The sequence below is a fragment of the Nipponia nippon genome, unplaced genomic scaffold (genome assembly GCF_047370975.1).
Source record: "Nipponia nippon isolate SJK-2023a ecotype South Korea unplaced genomic scaffold, ASM4737097v1 scaffold_2, whole genome shotgun sequence".
NCBI classification, from domain to species: domain Eukaryota; kingdom Metazoa; phylum Chordata; class Aves; order Pelecaniformes; family Threskiornithidae; genus Nipponia; species Nipponia nippon.
In genome coordinates, this window is record NW_028262336.1 from 103,200,268 (window position 1) to 103,219,429 (window position 19,162).

At 40.6% G+C, this 19,162-nt stretch overlaps 1 protein-coding gene across 3 annotated transcripts; it reads right to left on the reverse strand.

Moving 5' to 3' along the window:
- Positions 1–923: 923 nt before the first annotated feature.
- Positions 924–19,065, reverse strand: NHLRC3 (NHL repeat containing 3). 3 transcript variants are annotated; one of them, XM_087758358.1, is made up of 9 exons: positions 18,904–19,065; positions 17,550–17,702; positions 16,545–16,692; positions 15,794–15,994; positions 14,530–14,621; positions 12,849–12,961; positions 7,618–12,339; positions 3,846–4,776; positions 924–2,056 (listed from the first exon to the last, which is right to left on the reverse strand). In XM_087758358.1, the coding sequence occupies exons 1-7, from the start codon at positions 18,985–18,987 to the stop codon at positions 12,111–12,113; spliced, it is 1,020 nt and encodes a 339-aa protein (XP_087614484.1). In that variant the 5' UTR covers positions 18,988–19,065; the 3' UTR covers positions 924–2,056; positions 3,846–4,776; positions 7,618–12,110. The 3 variants fall into 3 exon arrangements, with proteins under 3 accessions (XP_087614484.1, XP_087614483.1, XP_009461334.2); XM_087758357.1 differs by having other exon boundaries at positions 924–4,241; XM_009463059.2 differs by having other exon boundaries at positions 924–4,776.
- Positions 19,066–19,162: the final 97 nt, after the last annotated feature.

Below are 19,162 nucleotides of genomic sequence, written 5' to 3' on the forward strand. Positions count from 1 at the left end.
CTCCCTGCCCGCAGGCACTGGTGGGGGCTCCAAACCGTGCAGCAGTTCTGGGCAAAGCCATCTGTGCTGGCGAGCTGCTGGCAAACTGCCCTTCCATCATCTCACCTCTACCCTGGGCTCATTCAGCCCAAGCTGCTGCTTCGTCTTCATCTTGCAAAACCCCAACGTCACCAGACACCTTAGCAAAACTCAAACTTCACTCTGCTGAGCAGTCTGGTGAGGATCTAGGTAACAGGTTTGTGTACGTGCTATGTGGTTATGCCTCCACTCTGCATAATTGCAGTGTGTTGGTGTTTGGCAAGTGCCATCTGGTTTTCATTTTCTTTCACAGTGTAATTCATCACCTCCACCCCCACAGATTTACAGTGCAACTGCTTTTCTGCTTTCAAGACAATTTCAGCTACACTGAGTGTGTTTTGATTTATTTTAACTGAACCCAGCAGACACTATCATCAAATCATTCTCCTTTAAATTAAAATAATTTGATTTTCAAATTTTAGCAAGATAGGACTACTCATAAAATCTTAACTGATAAAGTAATAAGATGCTAAGGAGACAAAAGGACCAACTCTGCTCACCAGAATGTAGGAAAATACTCTGGAGAAACATCTTAAGCACATTAAAACCCATCAAAGCTATATAAGCAATACGACTAATAGTGAGTAATTAGAAGATGTGTAGAGAGGAAAACACCTATTATAGCTCTGTACAGGAAATTATTTAATACTTCTTGTTGTGACTGAAATTACTATTTCTGTTTGCAAAAGACTTGAAGCATCTTTCATTAAAATCTATTTTTTGAGAGGGGACACTGACCTGTTCTGTATGCGTGTCTGTGTACAGGCAAGGTGAGAAAGAGAAAATTTAAAGCTAAGAAGGAGCAAAAGATAGCGCTGATTACAGAAGTAACAAGAACGAGTAACTGGCAAACCAGGAAGAATGTTTTTATTGTAGGTTCTTGAGACTTCCAGTGAACAGTTTTCTCCCCTCTGCTTAAGCACATACACTGGGAACACCACCTGACATAGCTATAAGGAAAACTGTAAAGAGAGAATAAGATCCAAAGAAGCAGCCCACCTCTGGTGACAGGGATTATTTTCTTTCTCAGTAACACCAAAAGCCCACTTTGCATTGTAATTTTATGTGCTCCTCAGCTATGTCATAGGGTTCACTTTGCGCAATAGTTATTTTCATTGTGTGACATTGTGTGCCGAGGTATTATGAATTATGAACAGGATTACCAGGTTAAAGGGACATTGTCAAAAAACATTACTTTACATGCACATACGCACAGTAAAAACCTTATTAAGTCTACTAAAAGTCAAGCAGGCAAAAACCTAGGAAGTGTCAGAATTAATGCTGTCTGTGTTACCCTAAATTTGTCCTTTTCCCCACATGCATCATGGCTACAATCTTTAATAACATGAGCGCCAATTTATTTTCTCCCCAGGGGCTCCTGTCCTATTCAGTGTCCTCTGCTGGATGCTCCTCCTCCAGCTCCCCCTTCCTCGGACATCTCCAGGCTCACTGCACTGCCAAACATCCACATATTTTCCACAGGAATAACAAGTGGAAATTATCTCATGCAGAGGATATGTCCTTTGCTGAATTTAAAGCCATATTTAGTAGGAAGACATTAGAGCTTCTCCATGTTTTATAATTCTTCTAAATAAGCGGAAAATTATATACTTTCTTAGAAGTCACTGATTTCAGCAGAAGATAAAGCAAATCCACTGCATGGATTATTTCAGCCTGGATAGTTCAACTTCAGAGGTCAAAAGAAAACAAACCCAATGTCCAATAAAGGCAAATGTTGGAAACTTTCACCTTGGTGACACGATTGGCTTTACCTGTCTCACAGCTCGTATTTTCATAAGCCCACCATAGTCCCTGGGAGTTTAGTTTCTTCAGCAGCCTTGTTGAAGAAGAGGAACAGGACACCAGAGGCTAGGGTCTAACACTTGTCCGGGAGTAAGACATCTGCATAAAACTGGGAGGAGAAGTTGTCTAGGGTTGGTGCTGTCCCCTAGGGACAGTCCGTGGGCGAGTGGGGCTGCTGCAAAGTAAAACCACCCGTGTTGGGCACCTGGAGACCCCTCCAGGCTGCGGAGAGGCTCCTGTGCTCCCGGCAGGTACAGGAGCAGTGGCCACCTTCCCATTTTGTTTCATTCCCTTCCTTTGTGGAGTGAGCAGGAAAACGAAAAGTAAAGGAGAAACACAAGGCTCCAGGTTTGCTTTCACCCCCTTAAAAAACTAAGGCCAGGCAATTAAACCAACTGCAGCAGCTAAAATAGTCTTATCCCATACCAAGAATGAAGCAACCTGATCCCATTTGTCCCCCAGTTTGTGGGTTGCCAATGTTGCTTCAATTTTACTCTTCAACCCTCCCCCACTGCGTTTGATTATCTATATAAAAGGATAATAAAATCTCTGCTGAATTTAAAAAAGCGGCAGCATTTGCATTTTGAACACTCGGCCGTTCAGGATTCAGCCCATTTAATTATTATGCTTCAGAGGATGTATCCAGTTTTGCCACTCGCCCTCGACGAGGAGGCACGGGCTAGTGAGGGATGAGCAGTGGAATTACGGGCCACTCAGCCTGCTGGTGTTTATTGAAATATCACCAATTGCCATTCCATCTCTGGAGCCTAATCTACACTTCAGATTTGAAACCACTATCCCGGGGATAGCTCTATCCCGGTGCTAGCTCTTTAAATGTATGCACCCATAATCACATTTAATTTGACTAGGCTTGCATAAAGCTTTGTCTAAGAAAACGGATATGTTTCCAGCCTCTCTCATGGACTCATACTTTCATTAAATGCCACTGTGGTCTACTTAAATTTTAAATGCTTTGTTTACTTGGATTCACCTCTAACCACATTACAGTGAAAAATAAATCCTTCCACAGGCTAACGAGTATGTTTATAATAAAACTTTTTAGAAGGTGCTCAGAATTTCCTATCTATCTCTTAATTTTTCCACATTATCTGTAATGTGCTTATGTCAAGCTTTCTTGGCAAGGCACAAGCTTTCATCTCATGTATTGTATAGTGTCAAGCACTTTTTTTTCCTTTTGAAATAATTATGGGGTTTGAGATTTTTAGATCAAGCTGCAAATGTTTCTTCTCTGATAAAGATTTTGGGTCAAGCAGCTATTATTCCTTTCTTATCCCAGATGAAATTTCCCCCAAGCAGAACAGCGAGAACTGAGGATGTCCTAAAACCCATTAAAACTCACACACTGGAATGAACGCAGTGAGTTAGATGGGTGCAAGAGCACTTCTTGGGACACCTGAGCTGATCTAATGGATCCCTTACACTGAAGTGAACCTCCTTTTGAAAGCATGGAGGTTTCAGGCTGGCTCATTTGTCTTACCGAATCATCTACTGCTTTTCTTTTACACCGGCCCATTTCCTTGGCAATGGCCTCCAGGGCAAGGGCTGTCTTTGTTTGTATGTATGTACAGTGCAAACACCGCAGGGACCTACTGCTGATACTGCACGGCTTAGGCAGTTTCATTATAGAAGCATTTGTTACCACTCTTCTCTCCCAGCATGCCTGTGACCCAGACTACATCAATAAAAATTAAATAAAAATAACATACATCTATATGAATGTTAGATTATATATACTGCATCTGCTACATACACCTCTCCTGATATATTTGTCTATATAAAAGTGTGTATGTGTTCGCGTTTAGGAGATGCAACGTATACAATCTAGAATTTGTAACAGGACTTCGGTTTCTTGAGAAAGTTGGTATTTGCTGAGAGAGGTGGTATCCTTTATTATACCTAGTGAGATAGTTGTTAAAAAAGTAATTGCACAAGGACTTGCATACCCAGAAGCTCATGTCCCATTTTAAACTGCCACAATTGCGCTAACGAGAGATACTATTTTTTCCTTGCAAATGTTGCTGTGCTTGCGTCTGCAGATCATGATGGGTTTTTCAACAGCAGCGGGATTGCTTCCTCTGTTGGAGAAGGAAGGTGGTGCTCAGAGAGCAGCCTTCAGGACTGAAGGGCCCTCGGGTTGGGCGCAGGACAGGAAAGGCACAGGGAGAAGCAGACGTGATGCACGAGACCTCACACAGCTGCTCCACGGGGCTGCATGGGTTTCACAGCACCTGGCAGCCTTCCTAGGACAGCCTGGTGGCTGGCTCTCCTTTAGAGCTGGCCTCTCCAAGACTGCCAGCGAGTCTGCCTTTTCAGATAAGCTGCGTCTTTCTCTGCAATGGCTGGTTAGGAAAAGAGATTTTTTTAACATAAGCCACTCCAATGCCATCAGGGTTTCCTGACTTGAGATGCATCCTCCTCTCCCGTGCACTGCCTGGGAGCCACCTGTGTGCAGGGATGAAGACTTGTGCATTGCTAAAAACTGCGTGGGGATGGAGAAACAGCGACCAGAAAGCAGCAGACCAGAGAGAAGCTACATACATGCTGGGGGCTGTGTGTGGCAGCCCTCTGCAGCTGGCTGAGCTCCAGAGGTAGATCCAGACAGGGTGGCTGGCCATGCCTGCCATGAGCAGCGGCCGCGCAACTTGGTTGCGTCCAGGGAGGTGGTGGCTGCCGCGTGCACACAGGGACCGCAGGGTATGCGGGCGCCGCGTGAAGCGCTGGACCCCCTGAGGGGCTCCCTTGTCACCAGCGTACCAGGGTGACCCTCCGCTCCTGGGAGAGCTGGGGCGGGCCTCCCAAATGGTGCTCGGCGGGGCAGCTGCGTGCCTGAGCGCTTGGAGCAGGGAGGTCGAGGCGCCATGAAATAGTTATCTGCTATTAATAACAACAGCTTGACTCTATTAATAGCAACAGCTTAATTAATAAAAGGTGTTTAATAAATATTGGCTGTGACCTGTGTTTCCTCCTGACTCAATTGTCTAGGAGAAAGAAGGACATTTAGAACAAGGAGATAGGGCAAAATGAAAATTGGGAGCTCTCTGCTGGGCCATGCATCCCCAGAAGAACATAGGCCAGCATTATCAAAGGTGTCACCTTATCCCAAATATTTTTAATTCCTCCAACTTGTTATCTGTCTTACAGATGATTCAAATGTTCTTTCTCCTATTTTTGTCTGGTAGCATCATCCATCGCAAAGCCCCATTAAGGCACCCCACTGGAGGCATGTCATGGTAACCCTTAGGTATAGCATAATCTCCCACTCTTATAACATTTTTCTAGAGTTTTCAGTCCTAGAAGCTCTGAAATTAGACTGGGCATGAAGTAAGATGCTGCAAGCCTTAGTACAGCGCTAGTGTGGAATACACTAGGTAGAATCACGCCCCCCTCTTCCCCCTGACCTCCACATCTCCTCCTTAATTGATTAAATACACATTTACACTATAAGATTTATACACATGTTGAAGCACATGCCCCTAATATGATGGTATCTTCCTTCCTTTCTCTTTTACAGCATCCCCATAGAGACAAATATGGGTATTTGCTTGCAGACCAATCACCCACTGCTATGAACATTGCAGCTGGGACATATAAGGAGGCCCCATTTGGGAGCTAACAGTCATCTTCTGCCTGCTGGTTCCAGCTACACCCATGCACATGAGAATGAACCAGCACAACCATCAGCATTGTATCTTGGCTGGAAGTTAGTAAAACATTTGAAGGAGCACCTTCATTTTAATTCCAAGATTTTTCAAGTGCTCCGATCTTTGAACAAAAATTAGCCTATACTTGTGCTACCTCACATTTATGTCAGACTGTGGGTGATGATGTTACAGAAAAATCCAATATTTTTTGCGATTTTGTTACCCGATCCAGCAAGTATAGTGCTTTTCATCTCTGGGACAGTAGACAGGTGCCACGGGCAGCCAGGGCATGCACCTTGGTGAGAACATCAAAGATGTGCAGACTGAAGCAAGGGCCTCCTTTGCCAAAACTTTTTATTTTCGGTAATACCAATGAACTGACTTTGGGACTGTATGTTTTATTAAAAAAATACCTTCAACACTAAAACCTTAGGAGGATTTGCAAACTCTTACCTTCCTTTCAAGCTAACTTCTCCTGCATAATAGAAACCACATGTCTCTGCCCATCTTTATTCTCCACTCCACCTTTGCACACCAGCAGACTGTACATCCTTACTGATTTCTGAGGCCAAACTAGTTCAGAGCAACAGCTATACGGAAAAAAGCACGTTCACACAGATGCCTTAAATGATGAAATGCTGATGATACTGAACATGGTAGCTGGATACAGTCAAGGATTTTTAACAGCCTTCTTCCCCTTCTCTCTACTATTTCTAGTTCCACTGTAGCCTTCCAGAGATTAGAAGGGGGAAGAAGAGCCAGAATTGCCTGCAGTATGCAAAATGAGCATGCACCAGGAATTCACATAATTACATTGCAATGCTTTCTGTATCTCCCATTATTCTTTGTTTTCTGACTTTCTGAGTTTGGAAGCTGATATTTTCATAGAACCATCTTTTATGAGCCTGGGATCATTTCCTAAATGGCAATATATATAAAAACTATCATTGTATATATAAAATTAGACTTCTATTTACTAATTGTACCTGATTTTATAGTTATCAATGTTATATTCCATTTGCCATTTTATTGCCCAGTCATTCAATCTCATGATATCCTTCTGCAACTCTTTGCAGCTTTTGTCTTTACTAGCCTGAGTAGCTTGATGTTGTCAGTAAATTCTGTCCCTGACTTCCTAAGTCCGTTTCCAGGTCATTTATCAATATATTGAGCAGCACAGAACTAGTCTGTAATATACTTAATTTACAATCTTTTAATTACTAATCTATAATTATCCCTTCTTTCTTATTCTGCATGATTTCTTTATGGACCCTTGGCAAGAGATGCTTTTGAAAGCCTTTTGAAAATTTAAGCAAACTTTATTAGCTAGATCATCCTGACATACATGCTCAAGAGAGTCTTCCAAAGACCTGTAATAGATTTCATGGTTGCATATCCAATACATCTATTTTTTCATTATGGTTTATGTCAATTGGCAAGGTACAGCCATCAATTCTATTGGATCTCTCCGGAATCCTCACACACAGGTGTGGGTTTGGTTTTTTTTTCTTTTTTCTTTTTTCTTTGAACCATATTTGCCATTTTTTCTTTCCTCTGGTACTAAGGCAGTTCTCAGCAAAAGTTAGTATTTCAGAAGTCTCTTGAAAATACTGAATGACCTTAATGGAATGAACACCTGCTAGCAACTTATCAGTTTGTTTTAATAAGCCATTTACTGACTCTTCAACTTCAGCCAGATCTTCCAATTAAGACCCTGCCAAAAAATGTTAACAGCACGGAAAGTTTTCTAAGGACTTCAACAGCAAGCACAGATAAAAAACCCAGTATCTATTCTGGCCTGTTCTTCCAAAAGGGTTCCTTTACACCTTGACCACCTAGTCACCCAAATCCTTTGACAACTGTCAAAGTCAGTACTGTACTGAGAGCTAGGAGCAGAAACAAACTTGGCCACATCAAATCGTGAGGAGAGAGTATTACTCTTGTACAGCACACAGATAGGTTTAGTGCTGGCGGTTCTAATAGCCAGACTTCCTGTCACATGGTGAACATTCTTTTGGATTTGTTTGTTTTTAATAATAAATGCTATGAAAACATTTTGAAATTAAAGCCTTACCAGTTTTCCACGGCAAGGAAAGTTTTCCGATCTGTATAGTTTAGACAAGGAGTGGAGCAAGAGATGACTCAGTCATCATCTGTAAATGACTCCATGGGGGATAAGAAAAAAATTTCCCGTATTAGACAGATCTCTAAGCTAGCTGAAAACAGAAAACATGAGGTTGAAGACAAACAAATCCAGACTAAGCATAAAGCCTTCCCTTTATAATGATGTTTATTGAGTACTAGGAAGGATTAAAATATATAGATCTTAGTTATTCAAGAGTTAGATTTCTTAAGTCTTAGTTTGTTTGTAAGAAATCCCATCATAGCTCAGACATAATTAATATGTTCATTCCTGATGTAACTGGGCAAGGTTTTTTACTGATCCGGTTACACAATCATATTTGGTTTCCTCAGCCTCAAAACATGTGATCTTATGATAAAGTATGTCTATTCATATCTCATTTGTATCAGTGTTACTTTGGCTTTAATGCAGTAACAAATCATCCTGTGTGCATAAATTAATGTGCTCCTACTTTCAAATTTCATACAAGCAACATGACTTCAATGCTTTATGAACACTGAAAGACTCAAATATTTTTGAATCATTTACCTGAAAAAGAGTCAGTTTTCAAACTTTTTCATAGCAACTGCTGGCAAATACAAGTTTTGCAGATGCAATCCCCCAAAAAGTAGAATAAAATAATAATACAAAATCAGAGCAAGGTTTTTAGACAAAGGCTGAGAAAAAAAGGTAGAATAAAATTGGTGAATTTGATTCAGTAAGCTTAGATCTAATCTCACTCAGGGTCACCTCTGTAGGGAAATATACTGGCATTACTCTGGTATAATTATGCTGCTACAGTTATACAGTTATAAATTATTATGTTTCCAAAGCAACATATCAGAAGTAATTCCATTGAAAATCAATGACATAAGGAATAGAAGAATCAATTCACCATATCCAGTTGTCTCTGGACACTGAATTACTGATTTTTTTTTCTAGGAAAACCAATGGAAATAAATAAAAGATGGACATAAATCCAGTAGTAATAAGCCAAAGTGACTATAATACAATTATCTGCTTATGTTTAAAGCAATCTATTTTGAAAAGAGAAAGGAAGTCTGGAGCAGTTCATTATCTTTGTTGACTTACTCCAAACGTTCAGAAATTACCAGCTGTTTACATTTGCTAGTATATAGCTACACTGAGTATGCCAAGCATCAGCAGGGGTTTGGTGCCCTCTTATGTTTTATACAAGCAACTTCAGTGACTGCAAACACTTCTTGGTGATAGATGACTTGTGAAAGCTTCTCAGGTTACAAATTGTTAAGAAAGTAAGTGTAAACTAAGATAACTAACTACTTAATGCTTCGAAAAGGTTAATAACCACTTTAAGGTGGTGAACTTACAGTAATGAGCAGACTTACAGGCATACCGGTACACCTTCCCCCTCAGTTTTTATTGAGACAGCTCAGCCTCACTAAACTTATCTTGCATGGCACAAACCTGATTCAGGCTTCTTTTGTTTTGGCCAGATATTGTTAATCAATTGCTGACTACAATAACACAAAAAAAAGGCTGGTTAGCATCACAGAAAAATCAAGATGAACTGTATTAATAGACCTGGTCTTACCTCCTTGGAATGTCATCCAGTTAACAATCTAGGTACTTATCCAAAGAAAAGGATAAATTTAAAAAACAAAAAAAAGGAAAAAAAAAAGTCTGCAAAGTTGGAGACATCGAAACATGGAATATTCCTATTTCCTTTACTTGGATACTCCAGTGATTACTTCTCACACTTAAAAGTTGACACCTATTAACTAAAATTAGATTTTTGGGGGGTTCTAGCAATCACCTTATGTTTTCTTTCTTGTCTAGTTAACACTGTAGTATGTTATTTTTCTTCTTCTGCAAGTATTTCTAACCCATAGAGAAGTCCCTTCTTGATCTCCTAAAAACTAAACAGATTGCTCAGTAAATCTTTTCTGGAAATAAAACCTGATTCCCTGTTAAGAAGTGTTTTGTTAGTTTGTTTTTAATTTTCCTATTAGCGTCAAAAGGGCATACAGTTTCAATGTTTTTTTTTATACTAGGTACTTATGTAACTCATCATCCCATTTTACTAATTACTCAGAGGAAAACATCTGGGAGAGATTTATGTGCCTTTTTTGATACACGAATTAGAATGCATAAGAGATGGGCCACAGAAATAGTAATGGATAAAGATAACACAGAATTTTAGATTACATTTGAATGTTGGTAACAGAAATTATTAAATACCTTATTAAAGCACTGAGGACCCCATATTTAGAAAAGTAATCCATTGCAATGGAATGTATTGATATTAGTACAGAAATGAAGCGCCCAAGCCTTTCATAATGGGAAATTCTCGATTTATTTTATCAAATTATCCTACTATGCAATTTTTCAGAAATGAGTTTCAAGATGATACATAAGAAAACCTTCAGAGAATTAGCAAGTTAGTGCACACATCAATCATTTTCTCAGTCTGGTCATAGGCGCAGAGGTAAAAAGGAGTCTAAGCATCTCATACTAGTTAATAATGAGCATCCCTTCTTATCACAGATACCAAAATGCCTAGAGGCAAGGCATGTTTTGGCACCATGGCCTACTTCAGCAAAGCCGGACAAAACTGGATGAATGCTCCCCATTTCTAGGGGCTGCAAAAGCCCATGTAAAAAGAGAGTTGAGAGCAGATCCACGCAGCAAACAGAACCTTGTAGGAATAACTTACTCGTCAACATCCGAAAGTGCACTTCTTTACTGAACGCAGAAGCACGCTCCCAGAGAGCTTCGAGTCCAGTTTCAAATGGATGTGACAAAGAAAAAATAAATAAGAAGAGGGTGTGGTGAGGAAGGATGGATGTGCCTGGACCCCTTACACCACCTAGACACTGTAATATCATAAACTATATTTGAGTGTAATATTTTTAAAAAGAAATCCACCTTGGGTAGGTGAGAAATAGGTATAAATTGCACACAGAGATCCCTGAGCTAGTGGAGACCTAGTTAGAAAATCCACACAACACACTGCAAAGCGATGTGGACCTATCCATCTAGGTCTAGAGGAAGTACTGCTACTTTTTCAGCTAATAAATATTGCTTACTAGCTCCCATTCGAGACCATATGAATGATGGATCATATTTGCTAGCATATAACCCTGAAGTTCTGGTTCTAAGGCTTGCATGAGGGCAGCCAGGTTAGATCTGCTTTTGTTATTGTGGATGTAGCCAACAACAAGAAGCATTCACATTTAGTGCATTCATCTCAAATAGTACTGAAATCAGGCCATCAGGCTCCGCAGCCGAGTTAGTTTCTACAGAACATATGAATCTGACTTTTCTGGACAGTTTTCCATCTGCTGACCCAGAAACTAACTTAAAATCTTGTAGTAACATGTAAAGAAAACAAAACCACTCTGGACTGGGAATGTAAAGAGACAGCGTTTTTTAGGACAGAGCTTGGACTCTGCTTGGACATCTGCTAGGATATAGCGTAAGAAACTTAATTCTAGACATTAATGGAGTTGATGAAGTCTAAGTGCTGGATATAAAACAGTTAAAAATCCCCAAATCAAAACAGATGCACTCCTGTTAACTGACAGAGCTTCAATAATATTGGGAGAAAATCATGTGTCTCCCAGTCCCTAATGCTGATTAAGACTTCCCTAGCAAATTGCAATTTGTTTATCTTGAGGAGCTTAAACGAGTTGAACTTCAATATGTTCCACTATGAAATCTTATGGAACAGAAAACTCATGCTGATATCAATCAAATCAGGTTAAGAATTGATTTAGTTAAGAATCAGTACTTGGCTGCTGTGCACATACTTTTTAATTTAGTTTGAAGTGCCTGATATCAATTTAATTTAATAAGCTTATTACAGACTTTACCACTTTAGCTAGAGCTGAAAACTTAGATTTCAATGCTTATGTCATTAACCACCTAAGGCAGATGCCAGTATCAGCAGTGACACCAGTATCCAGCAGCATCTTATTCAACATCATAATGCATCTCTGTATTCAGTGTTGGGCAGTATCAGCACAATGATTCAAAAAAACAAGTGAAGAAACATTAAAATGAGGTACTCACTTCCCAGGAAATCATTTATACACTTCTTTCAGACAGTTCTGACCTTCATTTAGCAACACACACAGGCTAAGTAGAGGGGCCCCAAGATGACCCTACACATTTAAGAACAGTAGCTGCGTTTGTAAAGTTTTATATAATAAAATTAAGATGCTTAAAGTGATTTCAGAATTCCCAGCAACAAAAGCAAAAGCCACCATAGCATTACTAAAATGAGTAACAGCTCAAGACCAAGTACTTCTCCAGGACTGCAGAACAGCTAGGGCAGGTTCTTAGGTCTACAGTTCTGGGAGCACAATGTTCCGTGCTTGTCTAAAGAAACAGAAAACTCAAGGAAATGTGGTCATAGGTCTTACACATTACACAGCTTGTGCCACGGCACTTGTGGGAAACCATCAGCTTAAGGGTACGTATTTTTGTACTTGCTGGGCTCCAATCTCTGCAACATAGACTGCTCCACTCTTCATGTCTACATCCACAAGGTGTGGTTTGGTTTCATCTGCCAGTTGGACTGTGTTAACCATAACACAGTCCCCAATAGAGCCAACCAGTGGTGCCGCCAAGATTGCTAACCGGTTGATATTCAGCTGAGCTACAATCAGGTATTTGTAATCGGCAGTAAATCTGTGAAAGACAGAAATGTATTTTTGAATTATGAACTCCATATGACATCTCATTTTAACATAACCATGCACTTTAAAACAAAGAAAACCTCCTTAATAGTCAAGGTTTTGAAGGCTACAACAGACTAAATGCAGCGAAATATTGAGAATTAACTTGTAAGCCTTGCTCTACACATTGCTGCTCCTTGAGACAGATTATGCTACAGAAAACTCATTTGAGACAACGTCTCTTCTTGTAAAAGCAGCAACAGTAAGGTCGACAACACACAACAATTTTAAAATGAAGTTCCCAATCCTGCACTCAAATCCATGGGGCTTGTTACAAAGCCAGGATTTCCCTGTCAAGATACAGCTGTGCAGATCTTTGCATATGATTAGGGCCCAGCACCCTATTAGTTAAACTGATTAACTCTTTGTCATCAGGCATTAAATATCAACATTTTAATTCATCAGTAAGAGTACGCTTTCTTTATGTAATTGCATGCTTCTGGAAGAACTGTTCAACAATACCTGACAGAATAGGGTCCATCTTCTGAAAAACAGCTGCTCCAAGACCCGAGCCATTCTCCTGTCATTTTATCAAAAACTTGGATTCTTCTGTTGTCTCTGTCTGCAACCCATACCTGTTAGGAACAAAAATCATGGCTGTTCACAAATAGAACAAATCAAACACATTCGTTTCTTACACAAGCAAAATATCCTGTAGTAAAAAAGAAGTACACCTTGGAAGAGTGTACCTCCACATTCAAAACTAAATAAGTGGATATGACTTCCAGATATAAAATAAAACCGCCACACAGTTAAGATACACAAATTATTTTATACTACTTTAACAGAGAAATCGGTGCCTTCTCTTCATTTTTGTGGCTACAATATGGATATATTTGGTAGGATTTTCCCCAGCCCCAGTGAGGACATATTCCCACCTATGTAATTCTAAAGATCAACTGGTCTGTCGCCCGCTAACAATTTGTTTTGCAACAGTAGTCTCATTTCATGATCCAGGCCTACGATGACTGCATCTGCAAACACTCGGATATGCCTAATACTACTATAAATATTGAGCAACTTAAACACTAAGAGCATTTTCAGCATGTTTTGTCTAATCAAAGAGCTTATCTCTGTTCCACTCTGTGCTAACTGGGTTCACAAACACTGCAAGCTAGCAATACCATTAGACAGTTGGAGTGAAGGCCTCTCTTGTATTACAATCATTGAAATTTCAGCTGTTGACAACTCGTCAGTCCGATGAGTAAACTTCATGACTTTTCTGGGATATCACCCAAAAGGGAGCAATAAAAAAGTTGACCTGAGATCTTTCATGACTGGTTTTAAATGAAACACTACTACAGCAGTCTCCTAAATTTCTTAGGAGCTGACAATTATTTGTAACCTAGGCTGATGATCAACACCACATTGGCAATAAAATCGTAGCCCATCACAGTTGCTGTCTTTGAATGTATATACTCATGGTTACCCTTCAACACAAAGCGGCCATGTCCCTCCTCTTCTCCCTCCCACCCTGCCAGTTTTGGCAGAGAAGTGATTTTTATATACGCCTCTTATACTGGTTCAGACAGCATGAGCAGAATTAGCTCAAACTAGTGATTTAAGACGTTTTAACCAAGCAGTCTTATTTTCCCTGAAATAGATTAAGGAGCAACCGCATAATTCCTCTACAAGAGCAGGAGAGCAAAAACCAGGCTACGATTAACACCTGGCAGAAGTAGACTCTTGAATGCCTTGAGCTGCATGTAGAAAAGGACCGATGTCCACAACCTAGCTAGAGCCTTACTATCATCTTAAGCTTATTTGGAATTTCCAAATATGAAATTAAAGTCCCCTGAAGGAACGTAAGTGCTTGGGTAGATATTTATTACAGAACATAATTCTCTTGTACTCTCACAATGGCAACCTGTTAGAAACTGCAGGAGGAGCAGTTTGCTGTTGCATGGACATTGACAATGTAACCAGACAGAACCCTTGTGTTAACCTTGTAGCCAGCTATTTCACTAGGATCTGTAGCGTGAAACTTCAAATTATGACCACTATCACATCGAAAACTGTAACCCACATAAAATGACCCAGATCACAATAGTTCAATTAAAAAAGAAATACAGTTTGTTTTGTTCAAATATATGTAAACGAGTCTGTTGGAAGATGAAAAAAAAATTCTCCCTTTATTCTTTACCCGTCCAAAAGGATCCACTGTTACACTGTGAGGAATCTTGAACTGACCGATGCCAGTCCCATTTGTTCCAGTCAGCCATATCTCTTTGTAATCTAAACAGTGAGCACCATGAAAAATAAAAGTCAAAAAATCACAGTAAGAAAACAACAAACAGAATAACTTTAAGTCATTCCCTTGCAAACTTTGATTAATTTTTAAAAGGTGGAATTTCTAAACCCAGGCTTTTTAAACACAGTACTCCCAATACATAAACCCAAGAAATAGTGGAACTACTACAGAGACTACTGGATTGTTATTAGTGGTTTCAGAATTACGGTTACAGAAATGTAGCCACTACTGCACAAAAGCCATTGTCCAAGGCTCTGTTAAGCACTGTATTAAAAAAAGAAAAAAAAAAAAAAAAACAGTTGGATGATTATGATATTCATTTGTTTACTAAATTGATTTTTTACATTTGTTACCTGGCAGTTTTCAGTCAGTTTTGAGTTTTAACAATTTACAATTTTGCAAACTAGATATTAGCACACGGACTGTTTCATGATAGCGTAAAGGAGAAATGGTAGCTCCTCCACTTTTCCCCACCTGCAGATACATGCAGACTCCTCACTCACAGCCCTATCCAACACTGACCATCTAACTGGGGAATATGAGCAAGCTCATTAGAATCACGGAATAATTTAAGTATAAAAGATCTCCAGACACCATCAGGTCCAACCTGCTTCTCAAAGCAGGACTAACCTTGATAACAAATCCAACTCTAAAGTTAGATCAGGTTGTTCATAACTCATCAAGTTTTGAGCATCTCCAAGAGTGGAGACTGCACACCCTCTCTGTGCAAACTGTCTGATCACTGTCTGATCACCCTCACTGTGAATCTTTCCCTCCAAAAATCAAACTGGAATTCCCCCCCCCCCCCTTGCATCTTTTGCTCAGTGTTCCTCATTCTTCACTGTGCATCTCCAAGAAATGTGTGGCTCTGTCTTCTCTATACCCTCCCATTACTGACTTGAAGACAGCAATAAGAATCCTCCTTAGCCTCTCTCTTGAAGGCTGAACAAACTCATTATCTCAGCCTCTTGTCATAAACGATTAGGAGATTTCTCCTGAAGTGACGACCAGTAAAACAGGACCTGATGCAACAAAGTCTTTAAACTCATGTTAAATGACAGCTCTACCTAGTCCTTGCTTAAAAGTATTCTCAAGCTGTGTTATTTAAAATTCAATTTTCAATGGTCAACTACTGTGGAAGTTCATTTTTCCATACCGTCGGATAGTTTGAGCAATCTGTTATTCATTCCTCCGTCTCCATCCACAACATAGATATCTCCACTTTCCTCTACGAAGATCTCTGCTGGTTGATCAAATTGTAGGGGAATCAAACTTGAACCAGCATTACCTGGCGTGCCCAAGATCTGCATAAGTTTACCCGAAGGGCTATACTGTTTCACGGTGTGCCCATATTTCCCTGAATTAAGAAAAAAAAGAGTGCAAAAACATCTTAAAACAAAAATGTAAGTATTACAACTGATTACAAAGATTAAAAAATAAAATCTCCTGATACTCACAAGTGATATTAATAAATCAAAGAGACAAAATTCTATAATGAGAATATGACTGTGGGTCAGTAAATCCATAGGCTACAACAATATTCATCCATTGTATTAGGGCGACCAAACCTAGGACAGAAGATAAATCTAGCCAGAAGATTTTTTTTTCCCCTGACACTTCTTCTAGGAAAAAAAACAACCAACCAACCAACCAAAACCCCCCAAAAAAACAAAGCAAAAAAACCCCTTGCTTACTCAGTTCAGAAGCTATAAGCAGACACACAGCACAACTCATGAACCTTCAGAGTATTTTGTGCATCACCTGAGAAGTTTGTTCATGGCAAGAAAAACACAGATCTGTCTCAGAATTGTTTGAGAGACTTAAATAAATGAGTTGTTTAAAGTAATATCTGCAATATTAGCATTTTCTTCCCCACCTAATACTTCTCATATCACCACCATGCATACCTGTTCCAACATCTGTGATCCATACTGAACTATCTGTTGCGGTGTTCCATACAAAGATACCATGAGGCATTTCAACTGTATTATTCCAGGAGTAAAGAAAATAGCCTTCCTCTGAGAATACAAGTACCTTTGGTACATTCTCTCCCCTCTGAAGAGGCAAAAAAAGGTCTATTAAGAAAAACACATTAAGCAAGTAATCATATTTTTGAAAATTCCTCTTTCTAAGGTTTTTGCAACATTTCATGAATCATAAGAGTGTCCTGAGACTGTCTGCTTGATCTCATTTTTTTTCCAGCTAAAAGAGACAGAGAAAGGTCTAAGTTTAGCATGCAAAACCTTCCACTCCTTCTAGACTTTCAACTTAAATCATATAAATGCCAATTTTCAGAGCAGCCAAGCTCCTACAGCTATCTTGGTCTTCATTTTCAATGGTGTTTTTATGTTCTTGCTGAAAAATATGCCAAGCATAACACAGGCATGAAAAACTGTAACCATACTTACTAGCTGCATGGCACTCAGGTACTCATACTGTGCTTTATAATTAAATCCTACCACTTTTCATGGAGAGAATGTCTTATCCGTGACCTAGAGATACCAATGCATGGAACTGGTAAAGCAAATAATTGAACTCCAATTACTCTAACTGGCTGGTAGAGCTGTGTGTTTTTGATTTCATGGGACAAAGCTGGAAGAGTGCAAGGGGACTAGTCAGTTGCCCCAGAAACACAGTTTACCTTACAGTTAGAGAAGAAGCTACTGTAACTCAGTTAAGTTGGATCATGCATTCATATCACAGAAATTTAATGCTTTTAAAAGCACAAGCAAGTACAGTCCCAGAACTGCTTTAAAAAATGCATATAGCAGAGATCGCTATTCTTGTATTTTCACTAATTTTAATACAATAATTATTCATATACACACACACATATATATTTATCTTAATCTCAACCAGACACTTTAAAGGCACTAGGTTAACAAGGAGAGAAATATAGTATTCTCACTCACTTGTCCCACATAGACCAAACCATGAAGAGAGTCAACAGCAACACAAAATGTTTGACCAGTGAAGTAGTCTGGAATTTTAGGCCAGCCTATGTCCAGCTTGTACATCTGTTGCTGTCCCTTCCAAGGAGAGGAGTAATCAAATGCTTTTAAAACCTGAAAATACAAAAATAAATATCCATTAGTAGTTAAATCCCATGATGGTGGGATCAGAAGAACCCGCAGTAGAAAGTAACTTTATACTGAAGCATCATAAATAGATTTATTCAATTTAAATTAAGAAGATATATAAACAGAAATAGGCTTGTAGCTAGGGTTTTAGACTACAATTGGGGAAATTTCAACCAACTGGAAATTAGCTAATGAAGTCCTTTGGACTGGGGAGCTCCGGAATTAGAAGGCAAAAAACACACCCTGAAATTTCCTACATCGGAGTTGCTGTTACTATCTGTAAATCATCCTCCAAAATGAGGAAAATAGTAGAGAAGGTTCCAAATGCAACAGAATCAACAACCACTGCAAGAAGATATGAAAGTAATAAGAAGAAAAATCAGAATAAAGTGAAAATACAGGTCAAGAAAGAAAACTACATCTTAGAAATGGGGAAGCGTAAGATACCAGGAAGAGCAAAACTCAGGTCAATGTATATGTTTTTAAGGATAATGGAAAAAAATAATCTTCCACCTTTTTTCTTCTATTTTTCCAACAGAAGAATGGAAGCTAAGCGCAGCTGTGCTGCAGCCAGTACTGGATGGAGATCTAAGCACCGAAACGGAAAGATCAGGCTGGAACTAAGAAGTAACCAGTGGTGACCCTGAAGGACCAGGGCCATTTAACGTTTCTGTTAATTGCCTTGCCAGAAGTAGGGGTAAGCTGATGACAGAGACCTACGAACAGCTTAAGAAAGACTAGACTATCATGAATGAAAACCGAGAGTAATTAAGCAGGGAGAAAATCCGAGAGCAAGAAGCGCAAAGTTATTCACCCACAAATTATGAAGTTTTCCCTCCTTTAAGCAGAGCTCGGAAACCCCTGGAGAAGGATCCCCCCGCCGACGCCCTGACCTCCGAAGGGCGGTAGGGCCACATCAAGAAGCCTCCCCCTAAAAAGACCGAAGCCAGGAGAGGCGCAGGAAAGCACCAGGGCGAACCGGCTCCCGGCGCCCTGCCCGCGCCCCTGGGCTCCGCGCTCCTCCCGGCCGGCCGCCAGCTCCCTCCCCCGGTACGAGCCTCCGGGCAACAAGCCGTCACCGGAGGGCTTGCACGCAGCTCGGCCACCGGACTGGCCGCTGCCCGGGTCGGCTCCCGCGCTTCGCCCCCTCCCTCCCTCCGACCGCGCAGCCCCGGCCGCCGCCCACCTGCGAGCCCCAGAGGAGGGCCAGCAGGGCCAGCAGGGCGCCGGCCATCGCTAGCCACAGCCCCGGAGGCCGCTTCCGCCTCATGGAGATCGGGACGGGGAGGGGCCGTCGCGCGGGCGGGCCGCGTTGCCATGGCAGCCACGTGACCGCTCCCCCCCCCGCCCCGGGCAGCCCAGGAAAGGCAGGACTCCTTCCCCTTCGCCGCTTCCCTCGGCGCCGGGCTGCCCGCCGCTGTGCCGGCTCCGAACCGAGCGGCGGC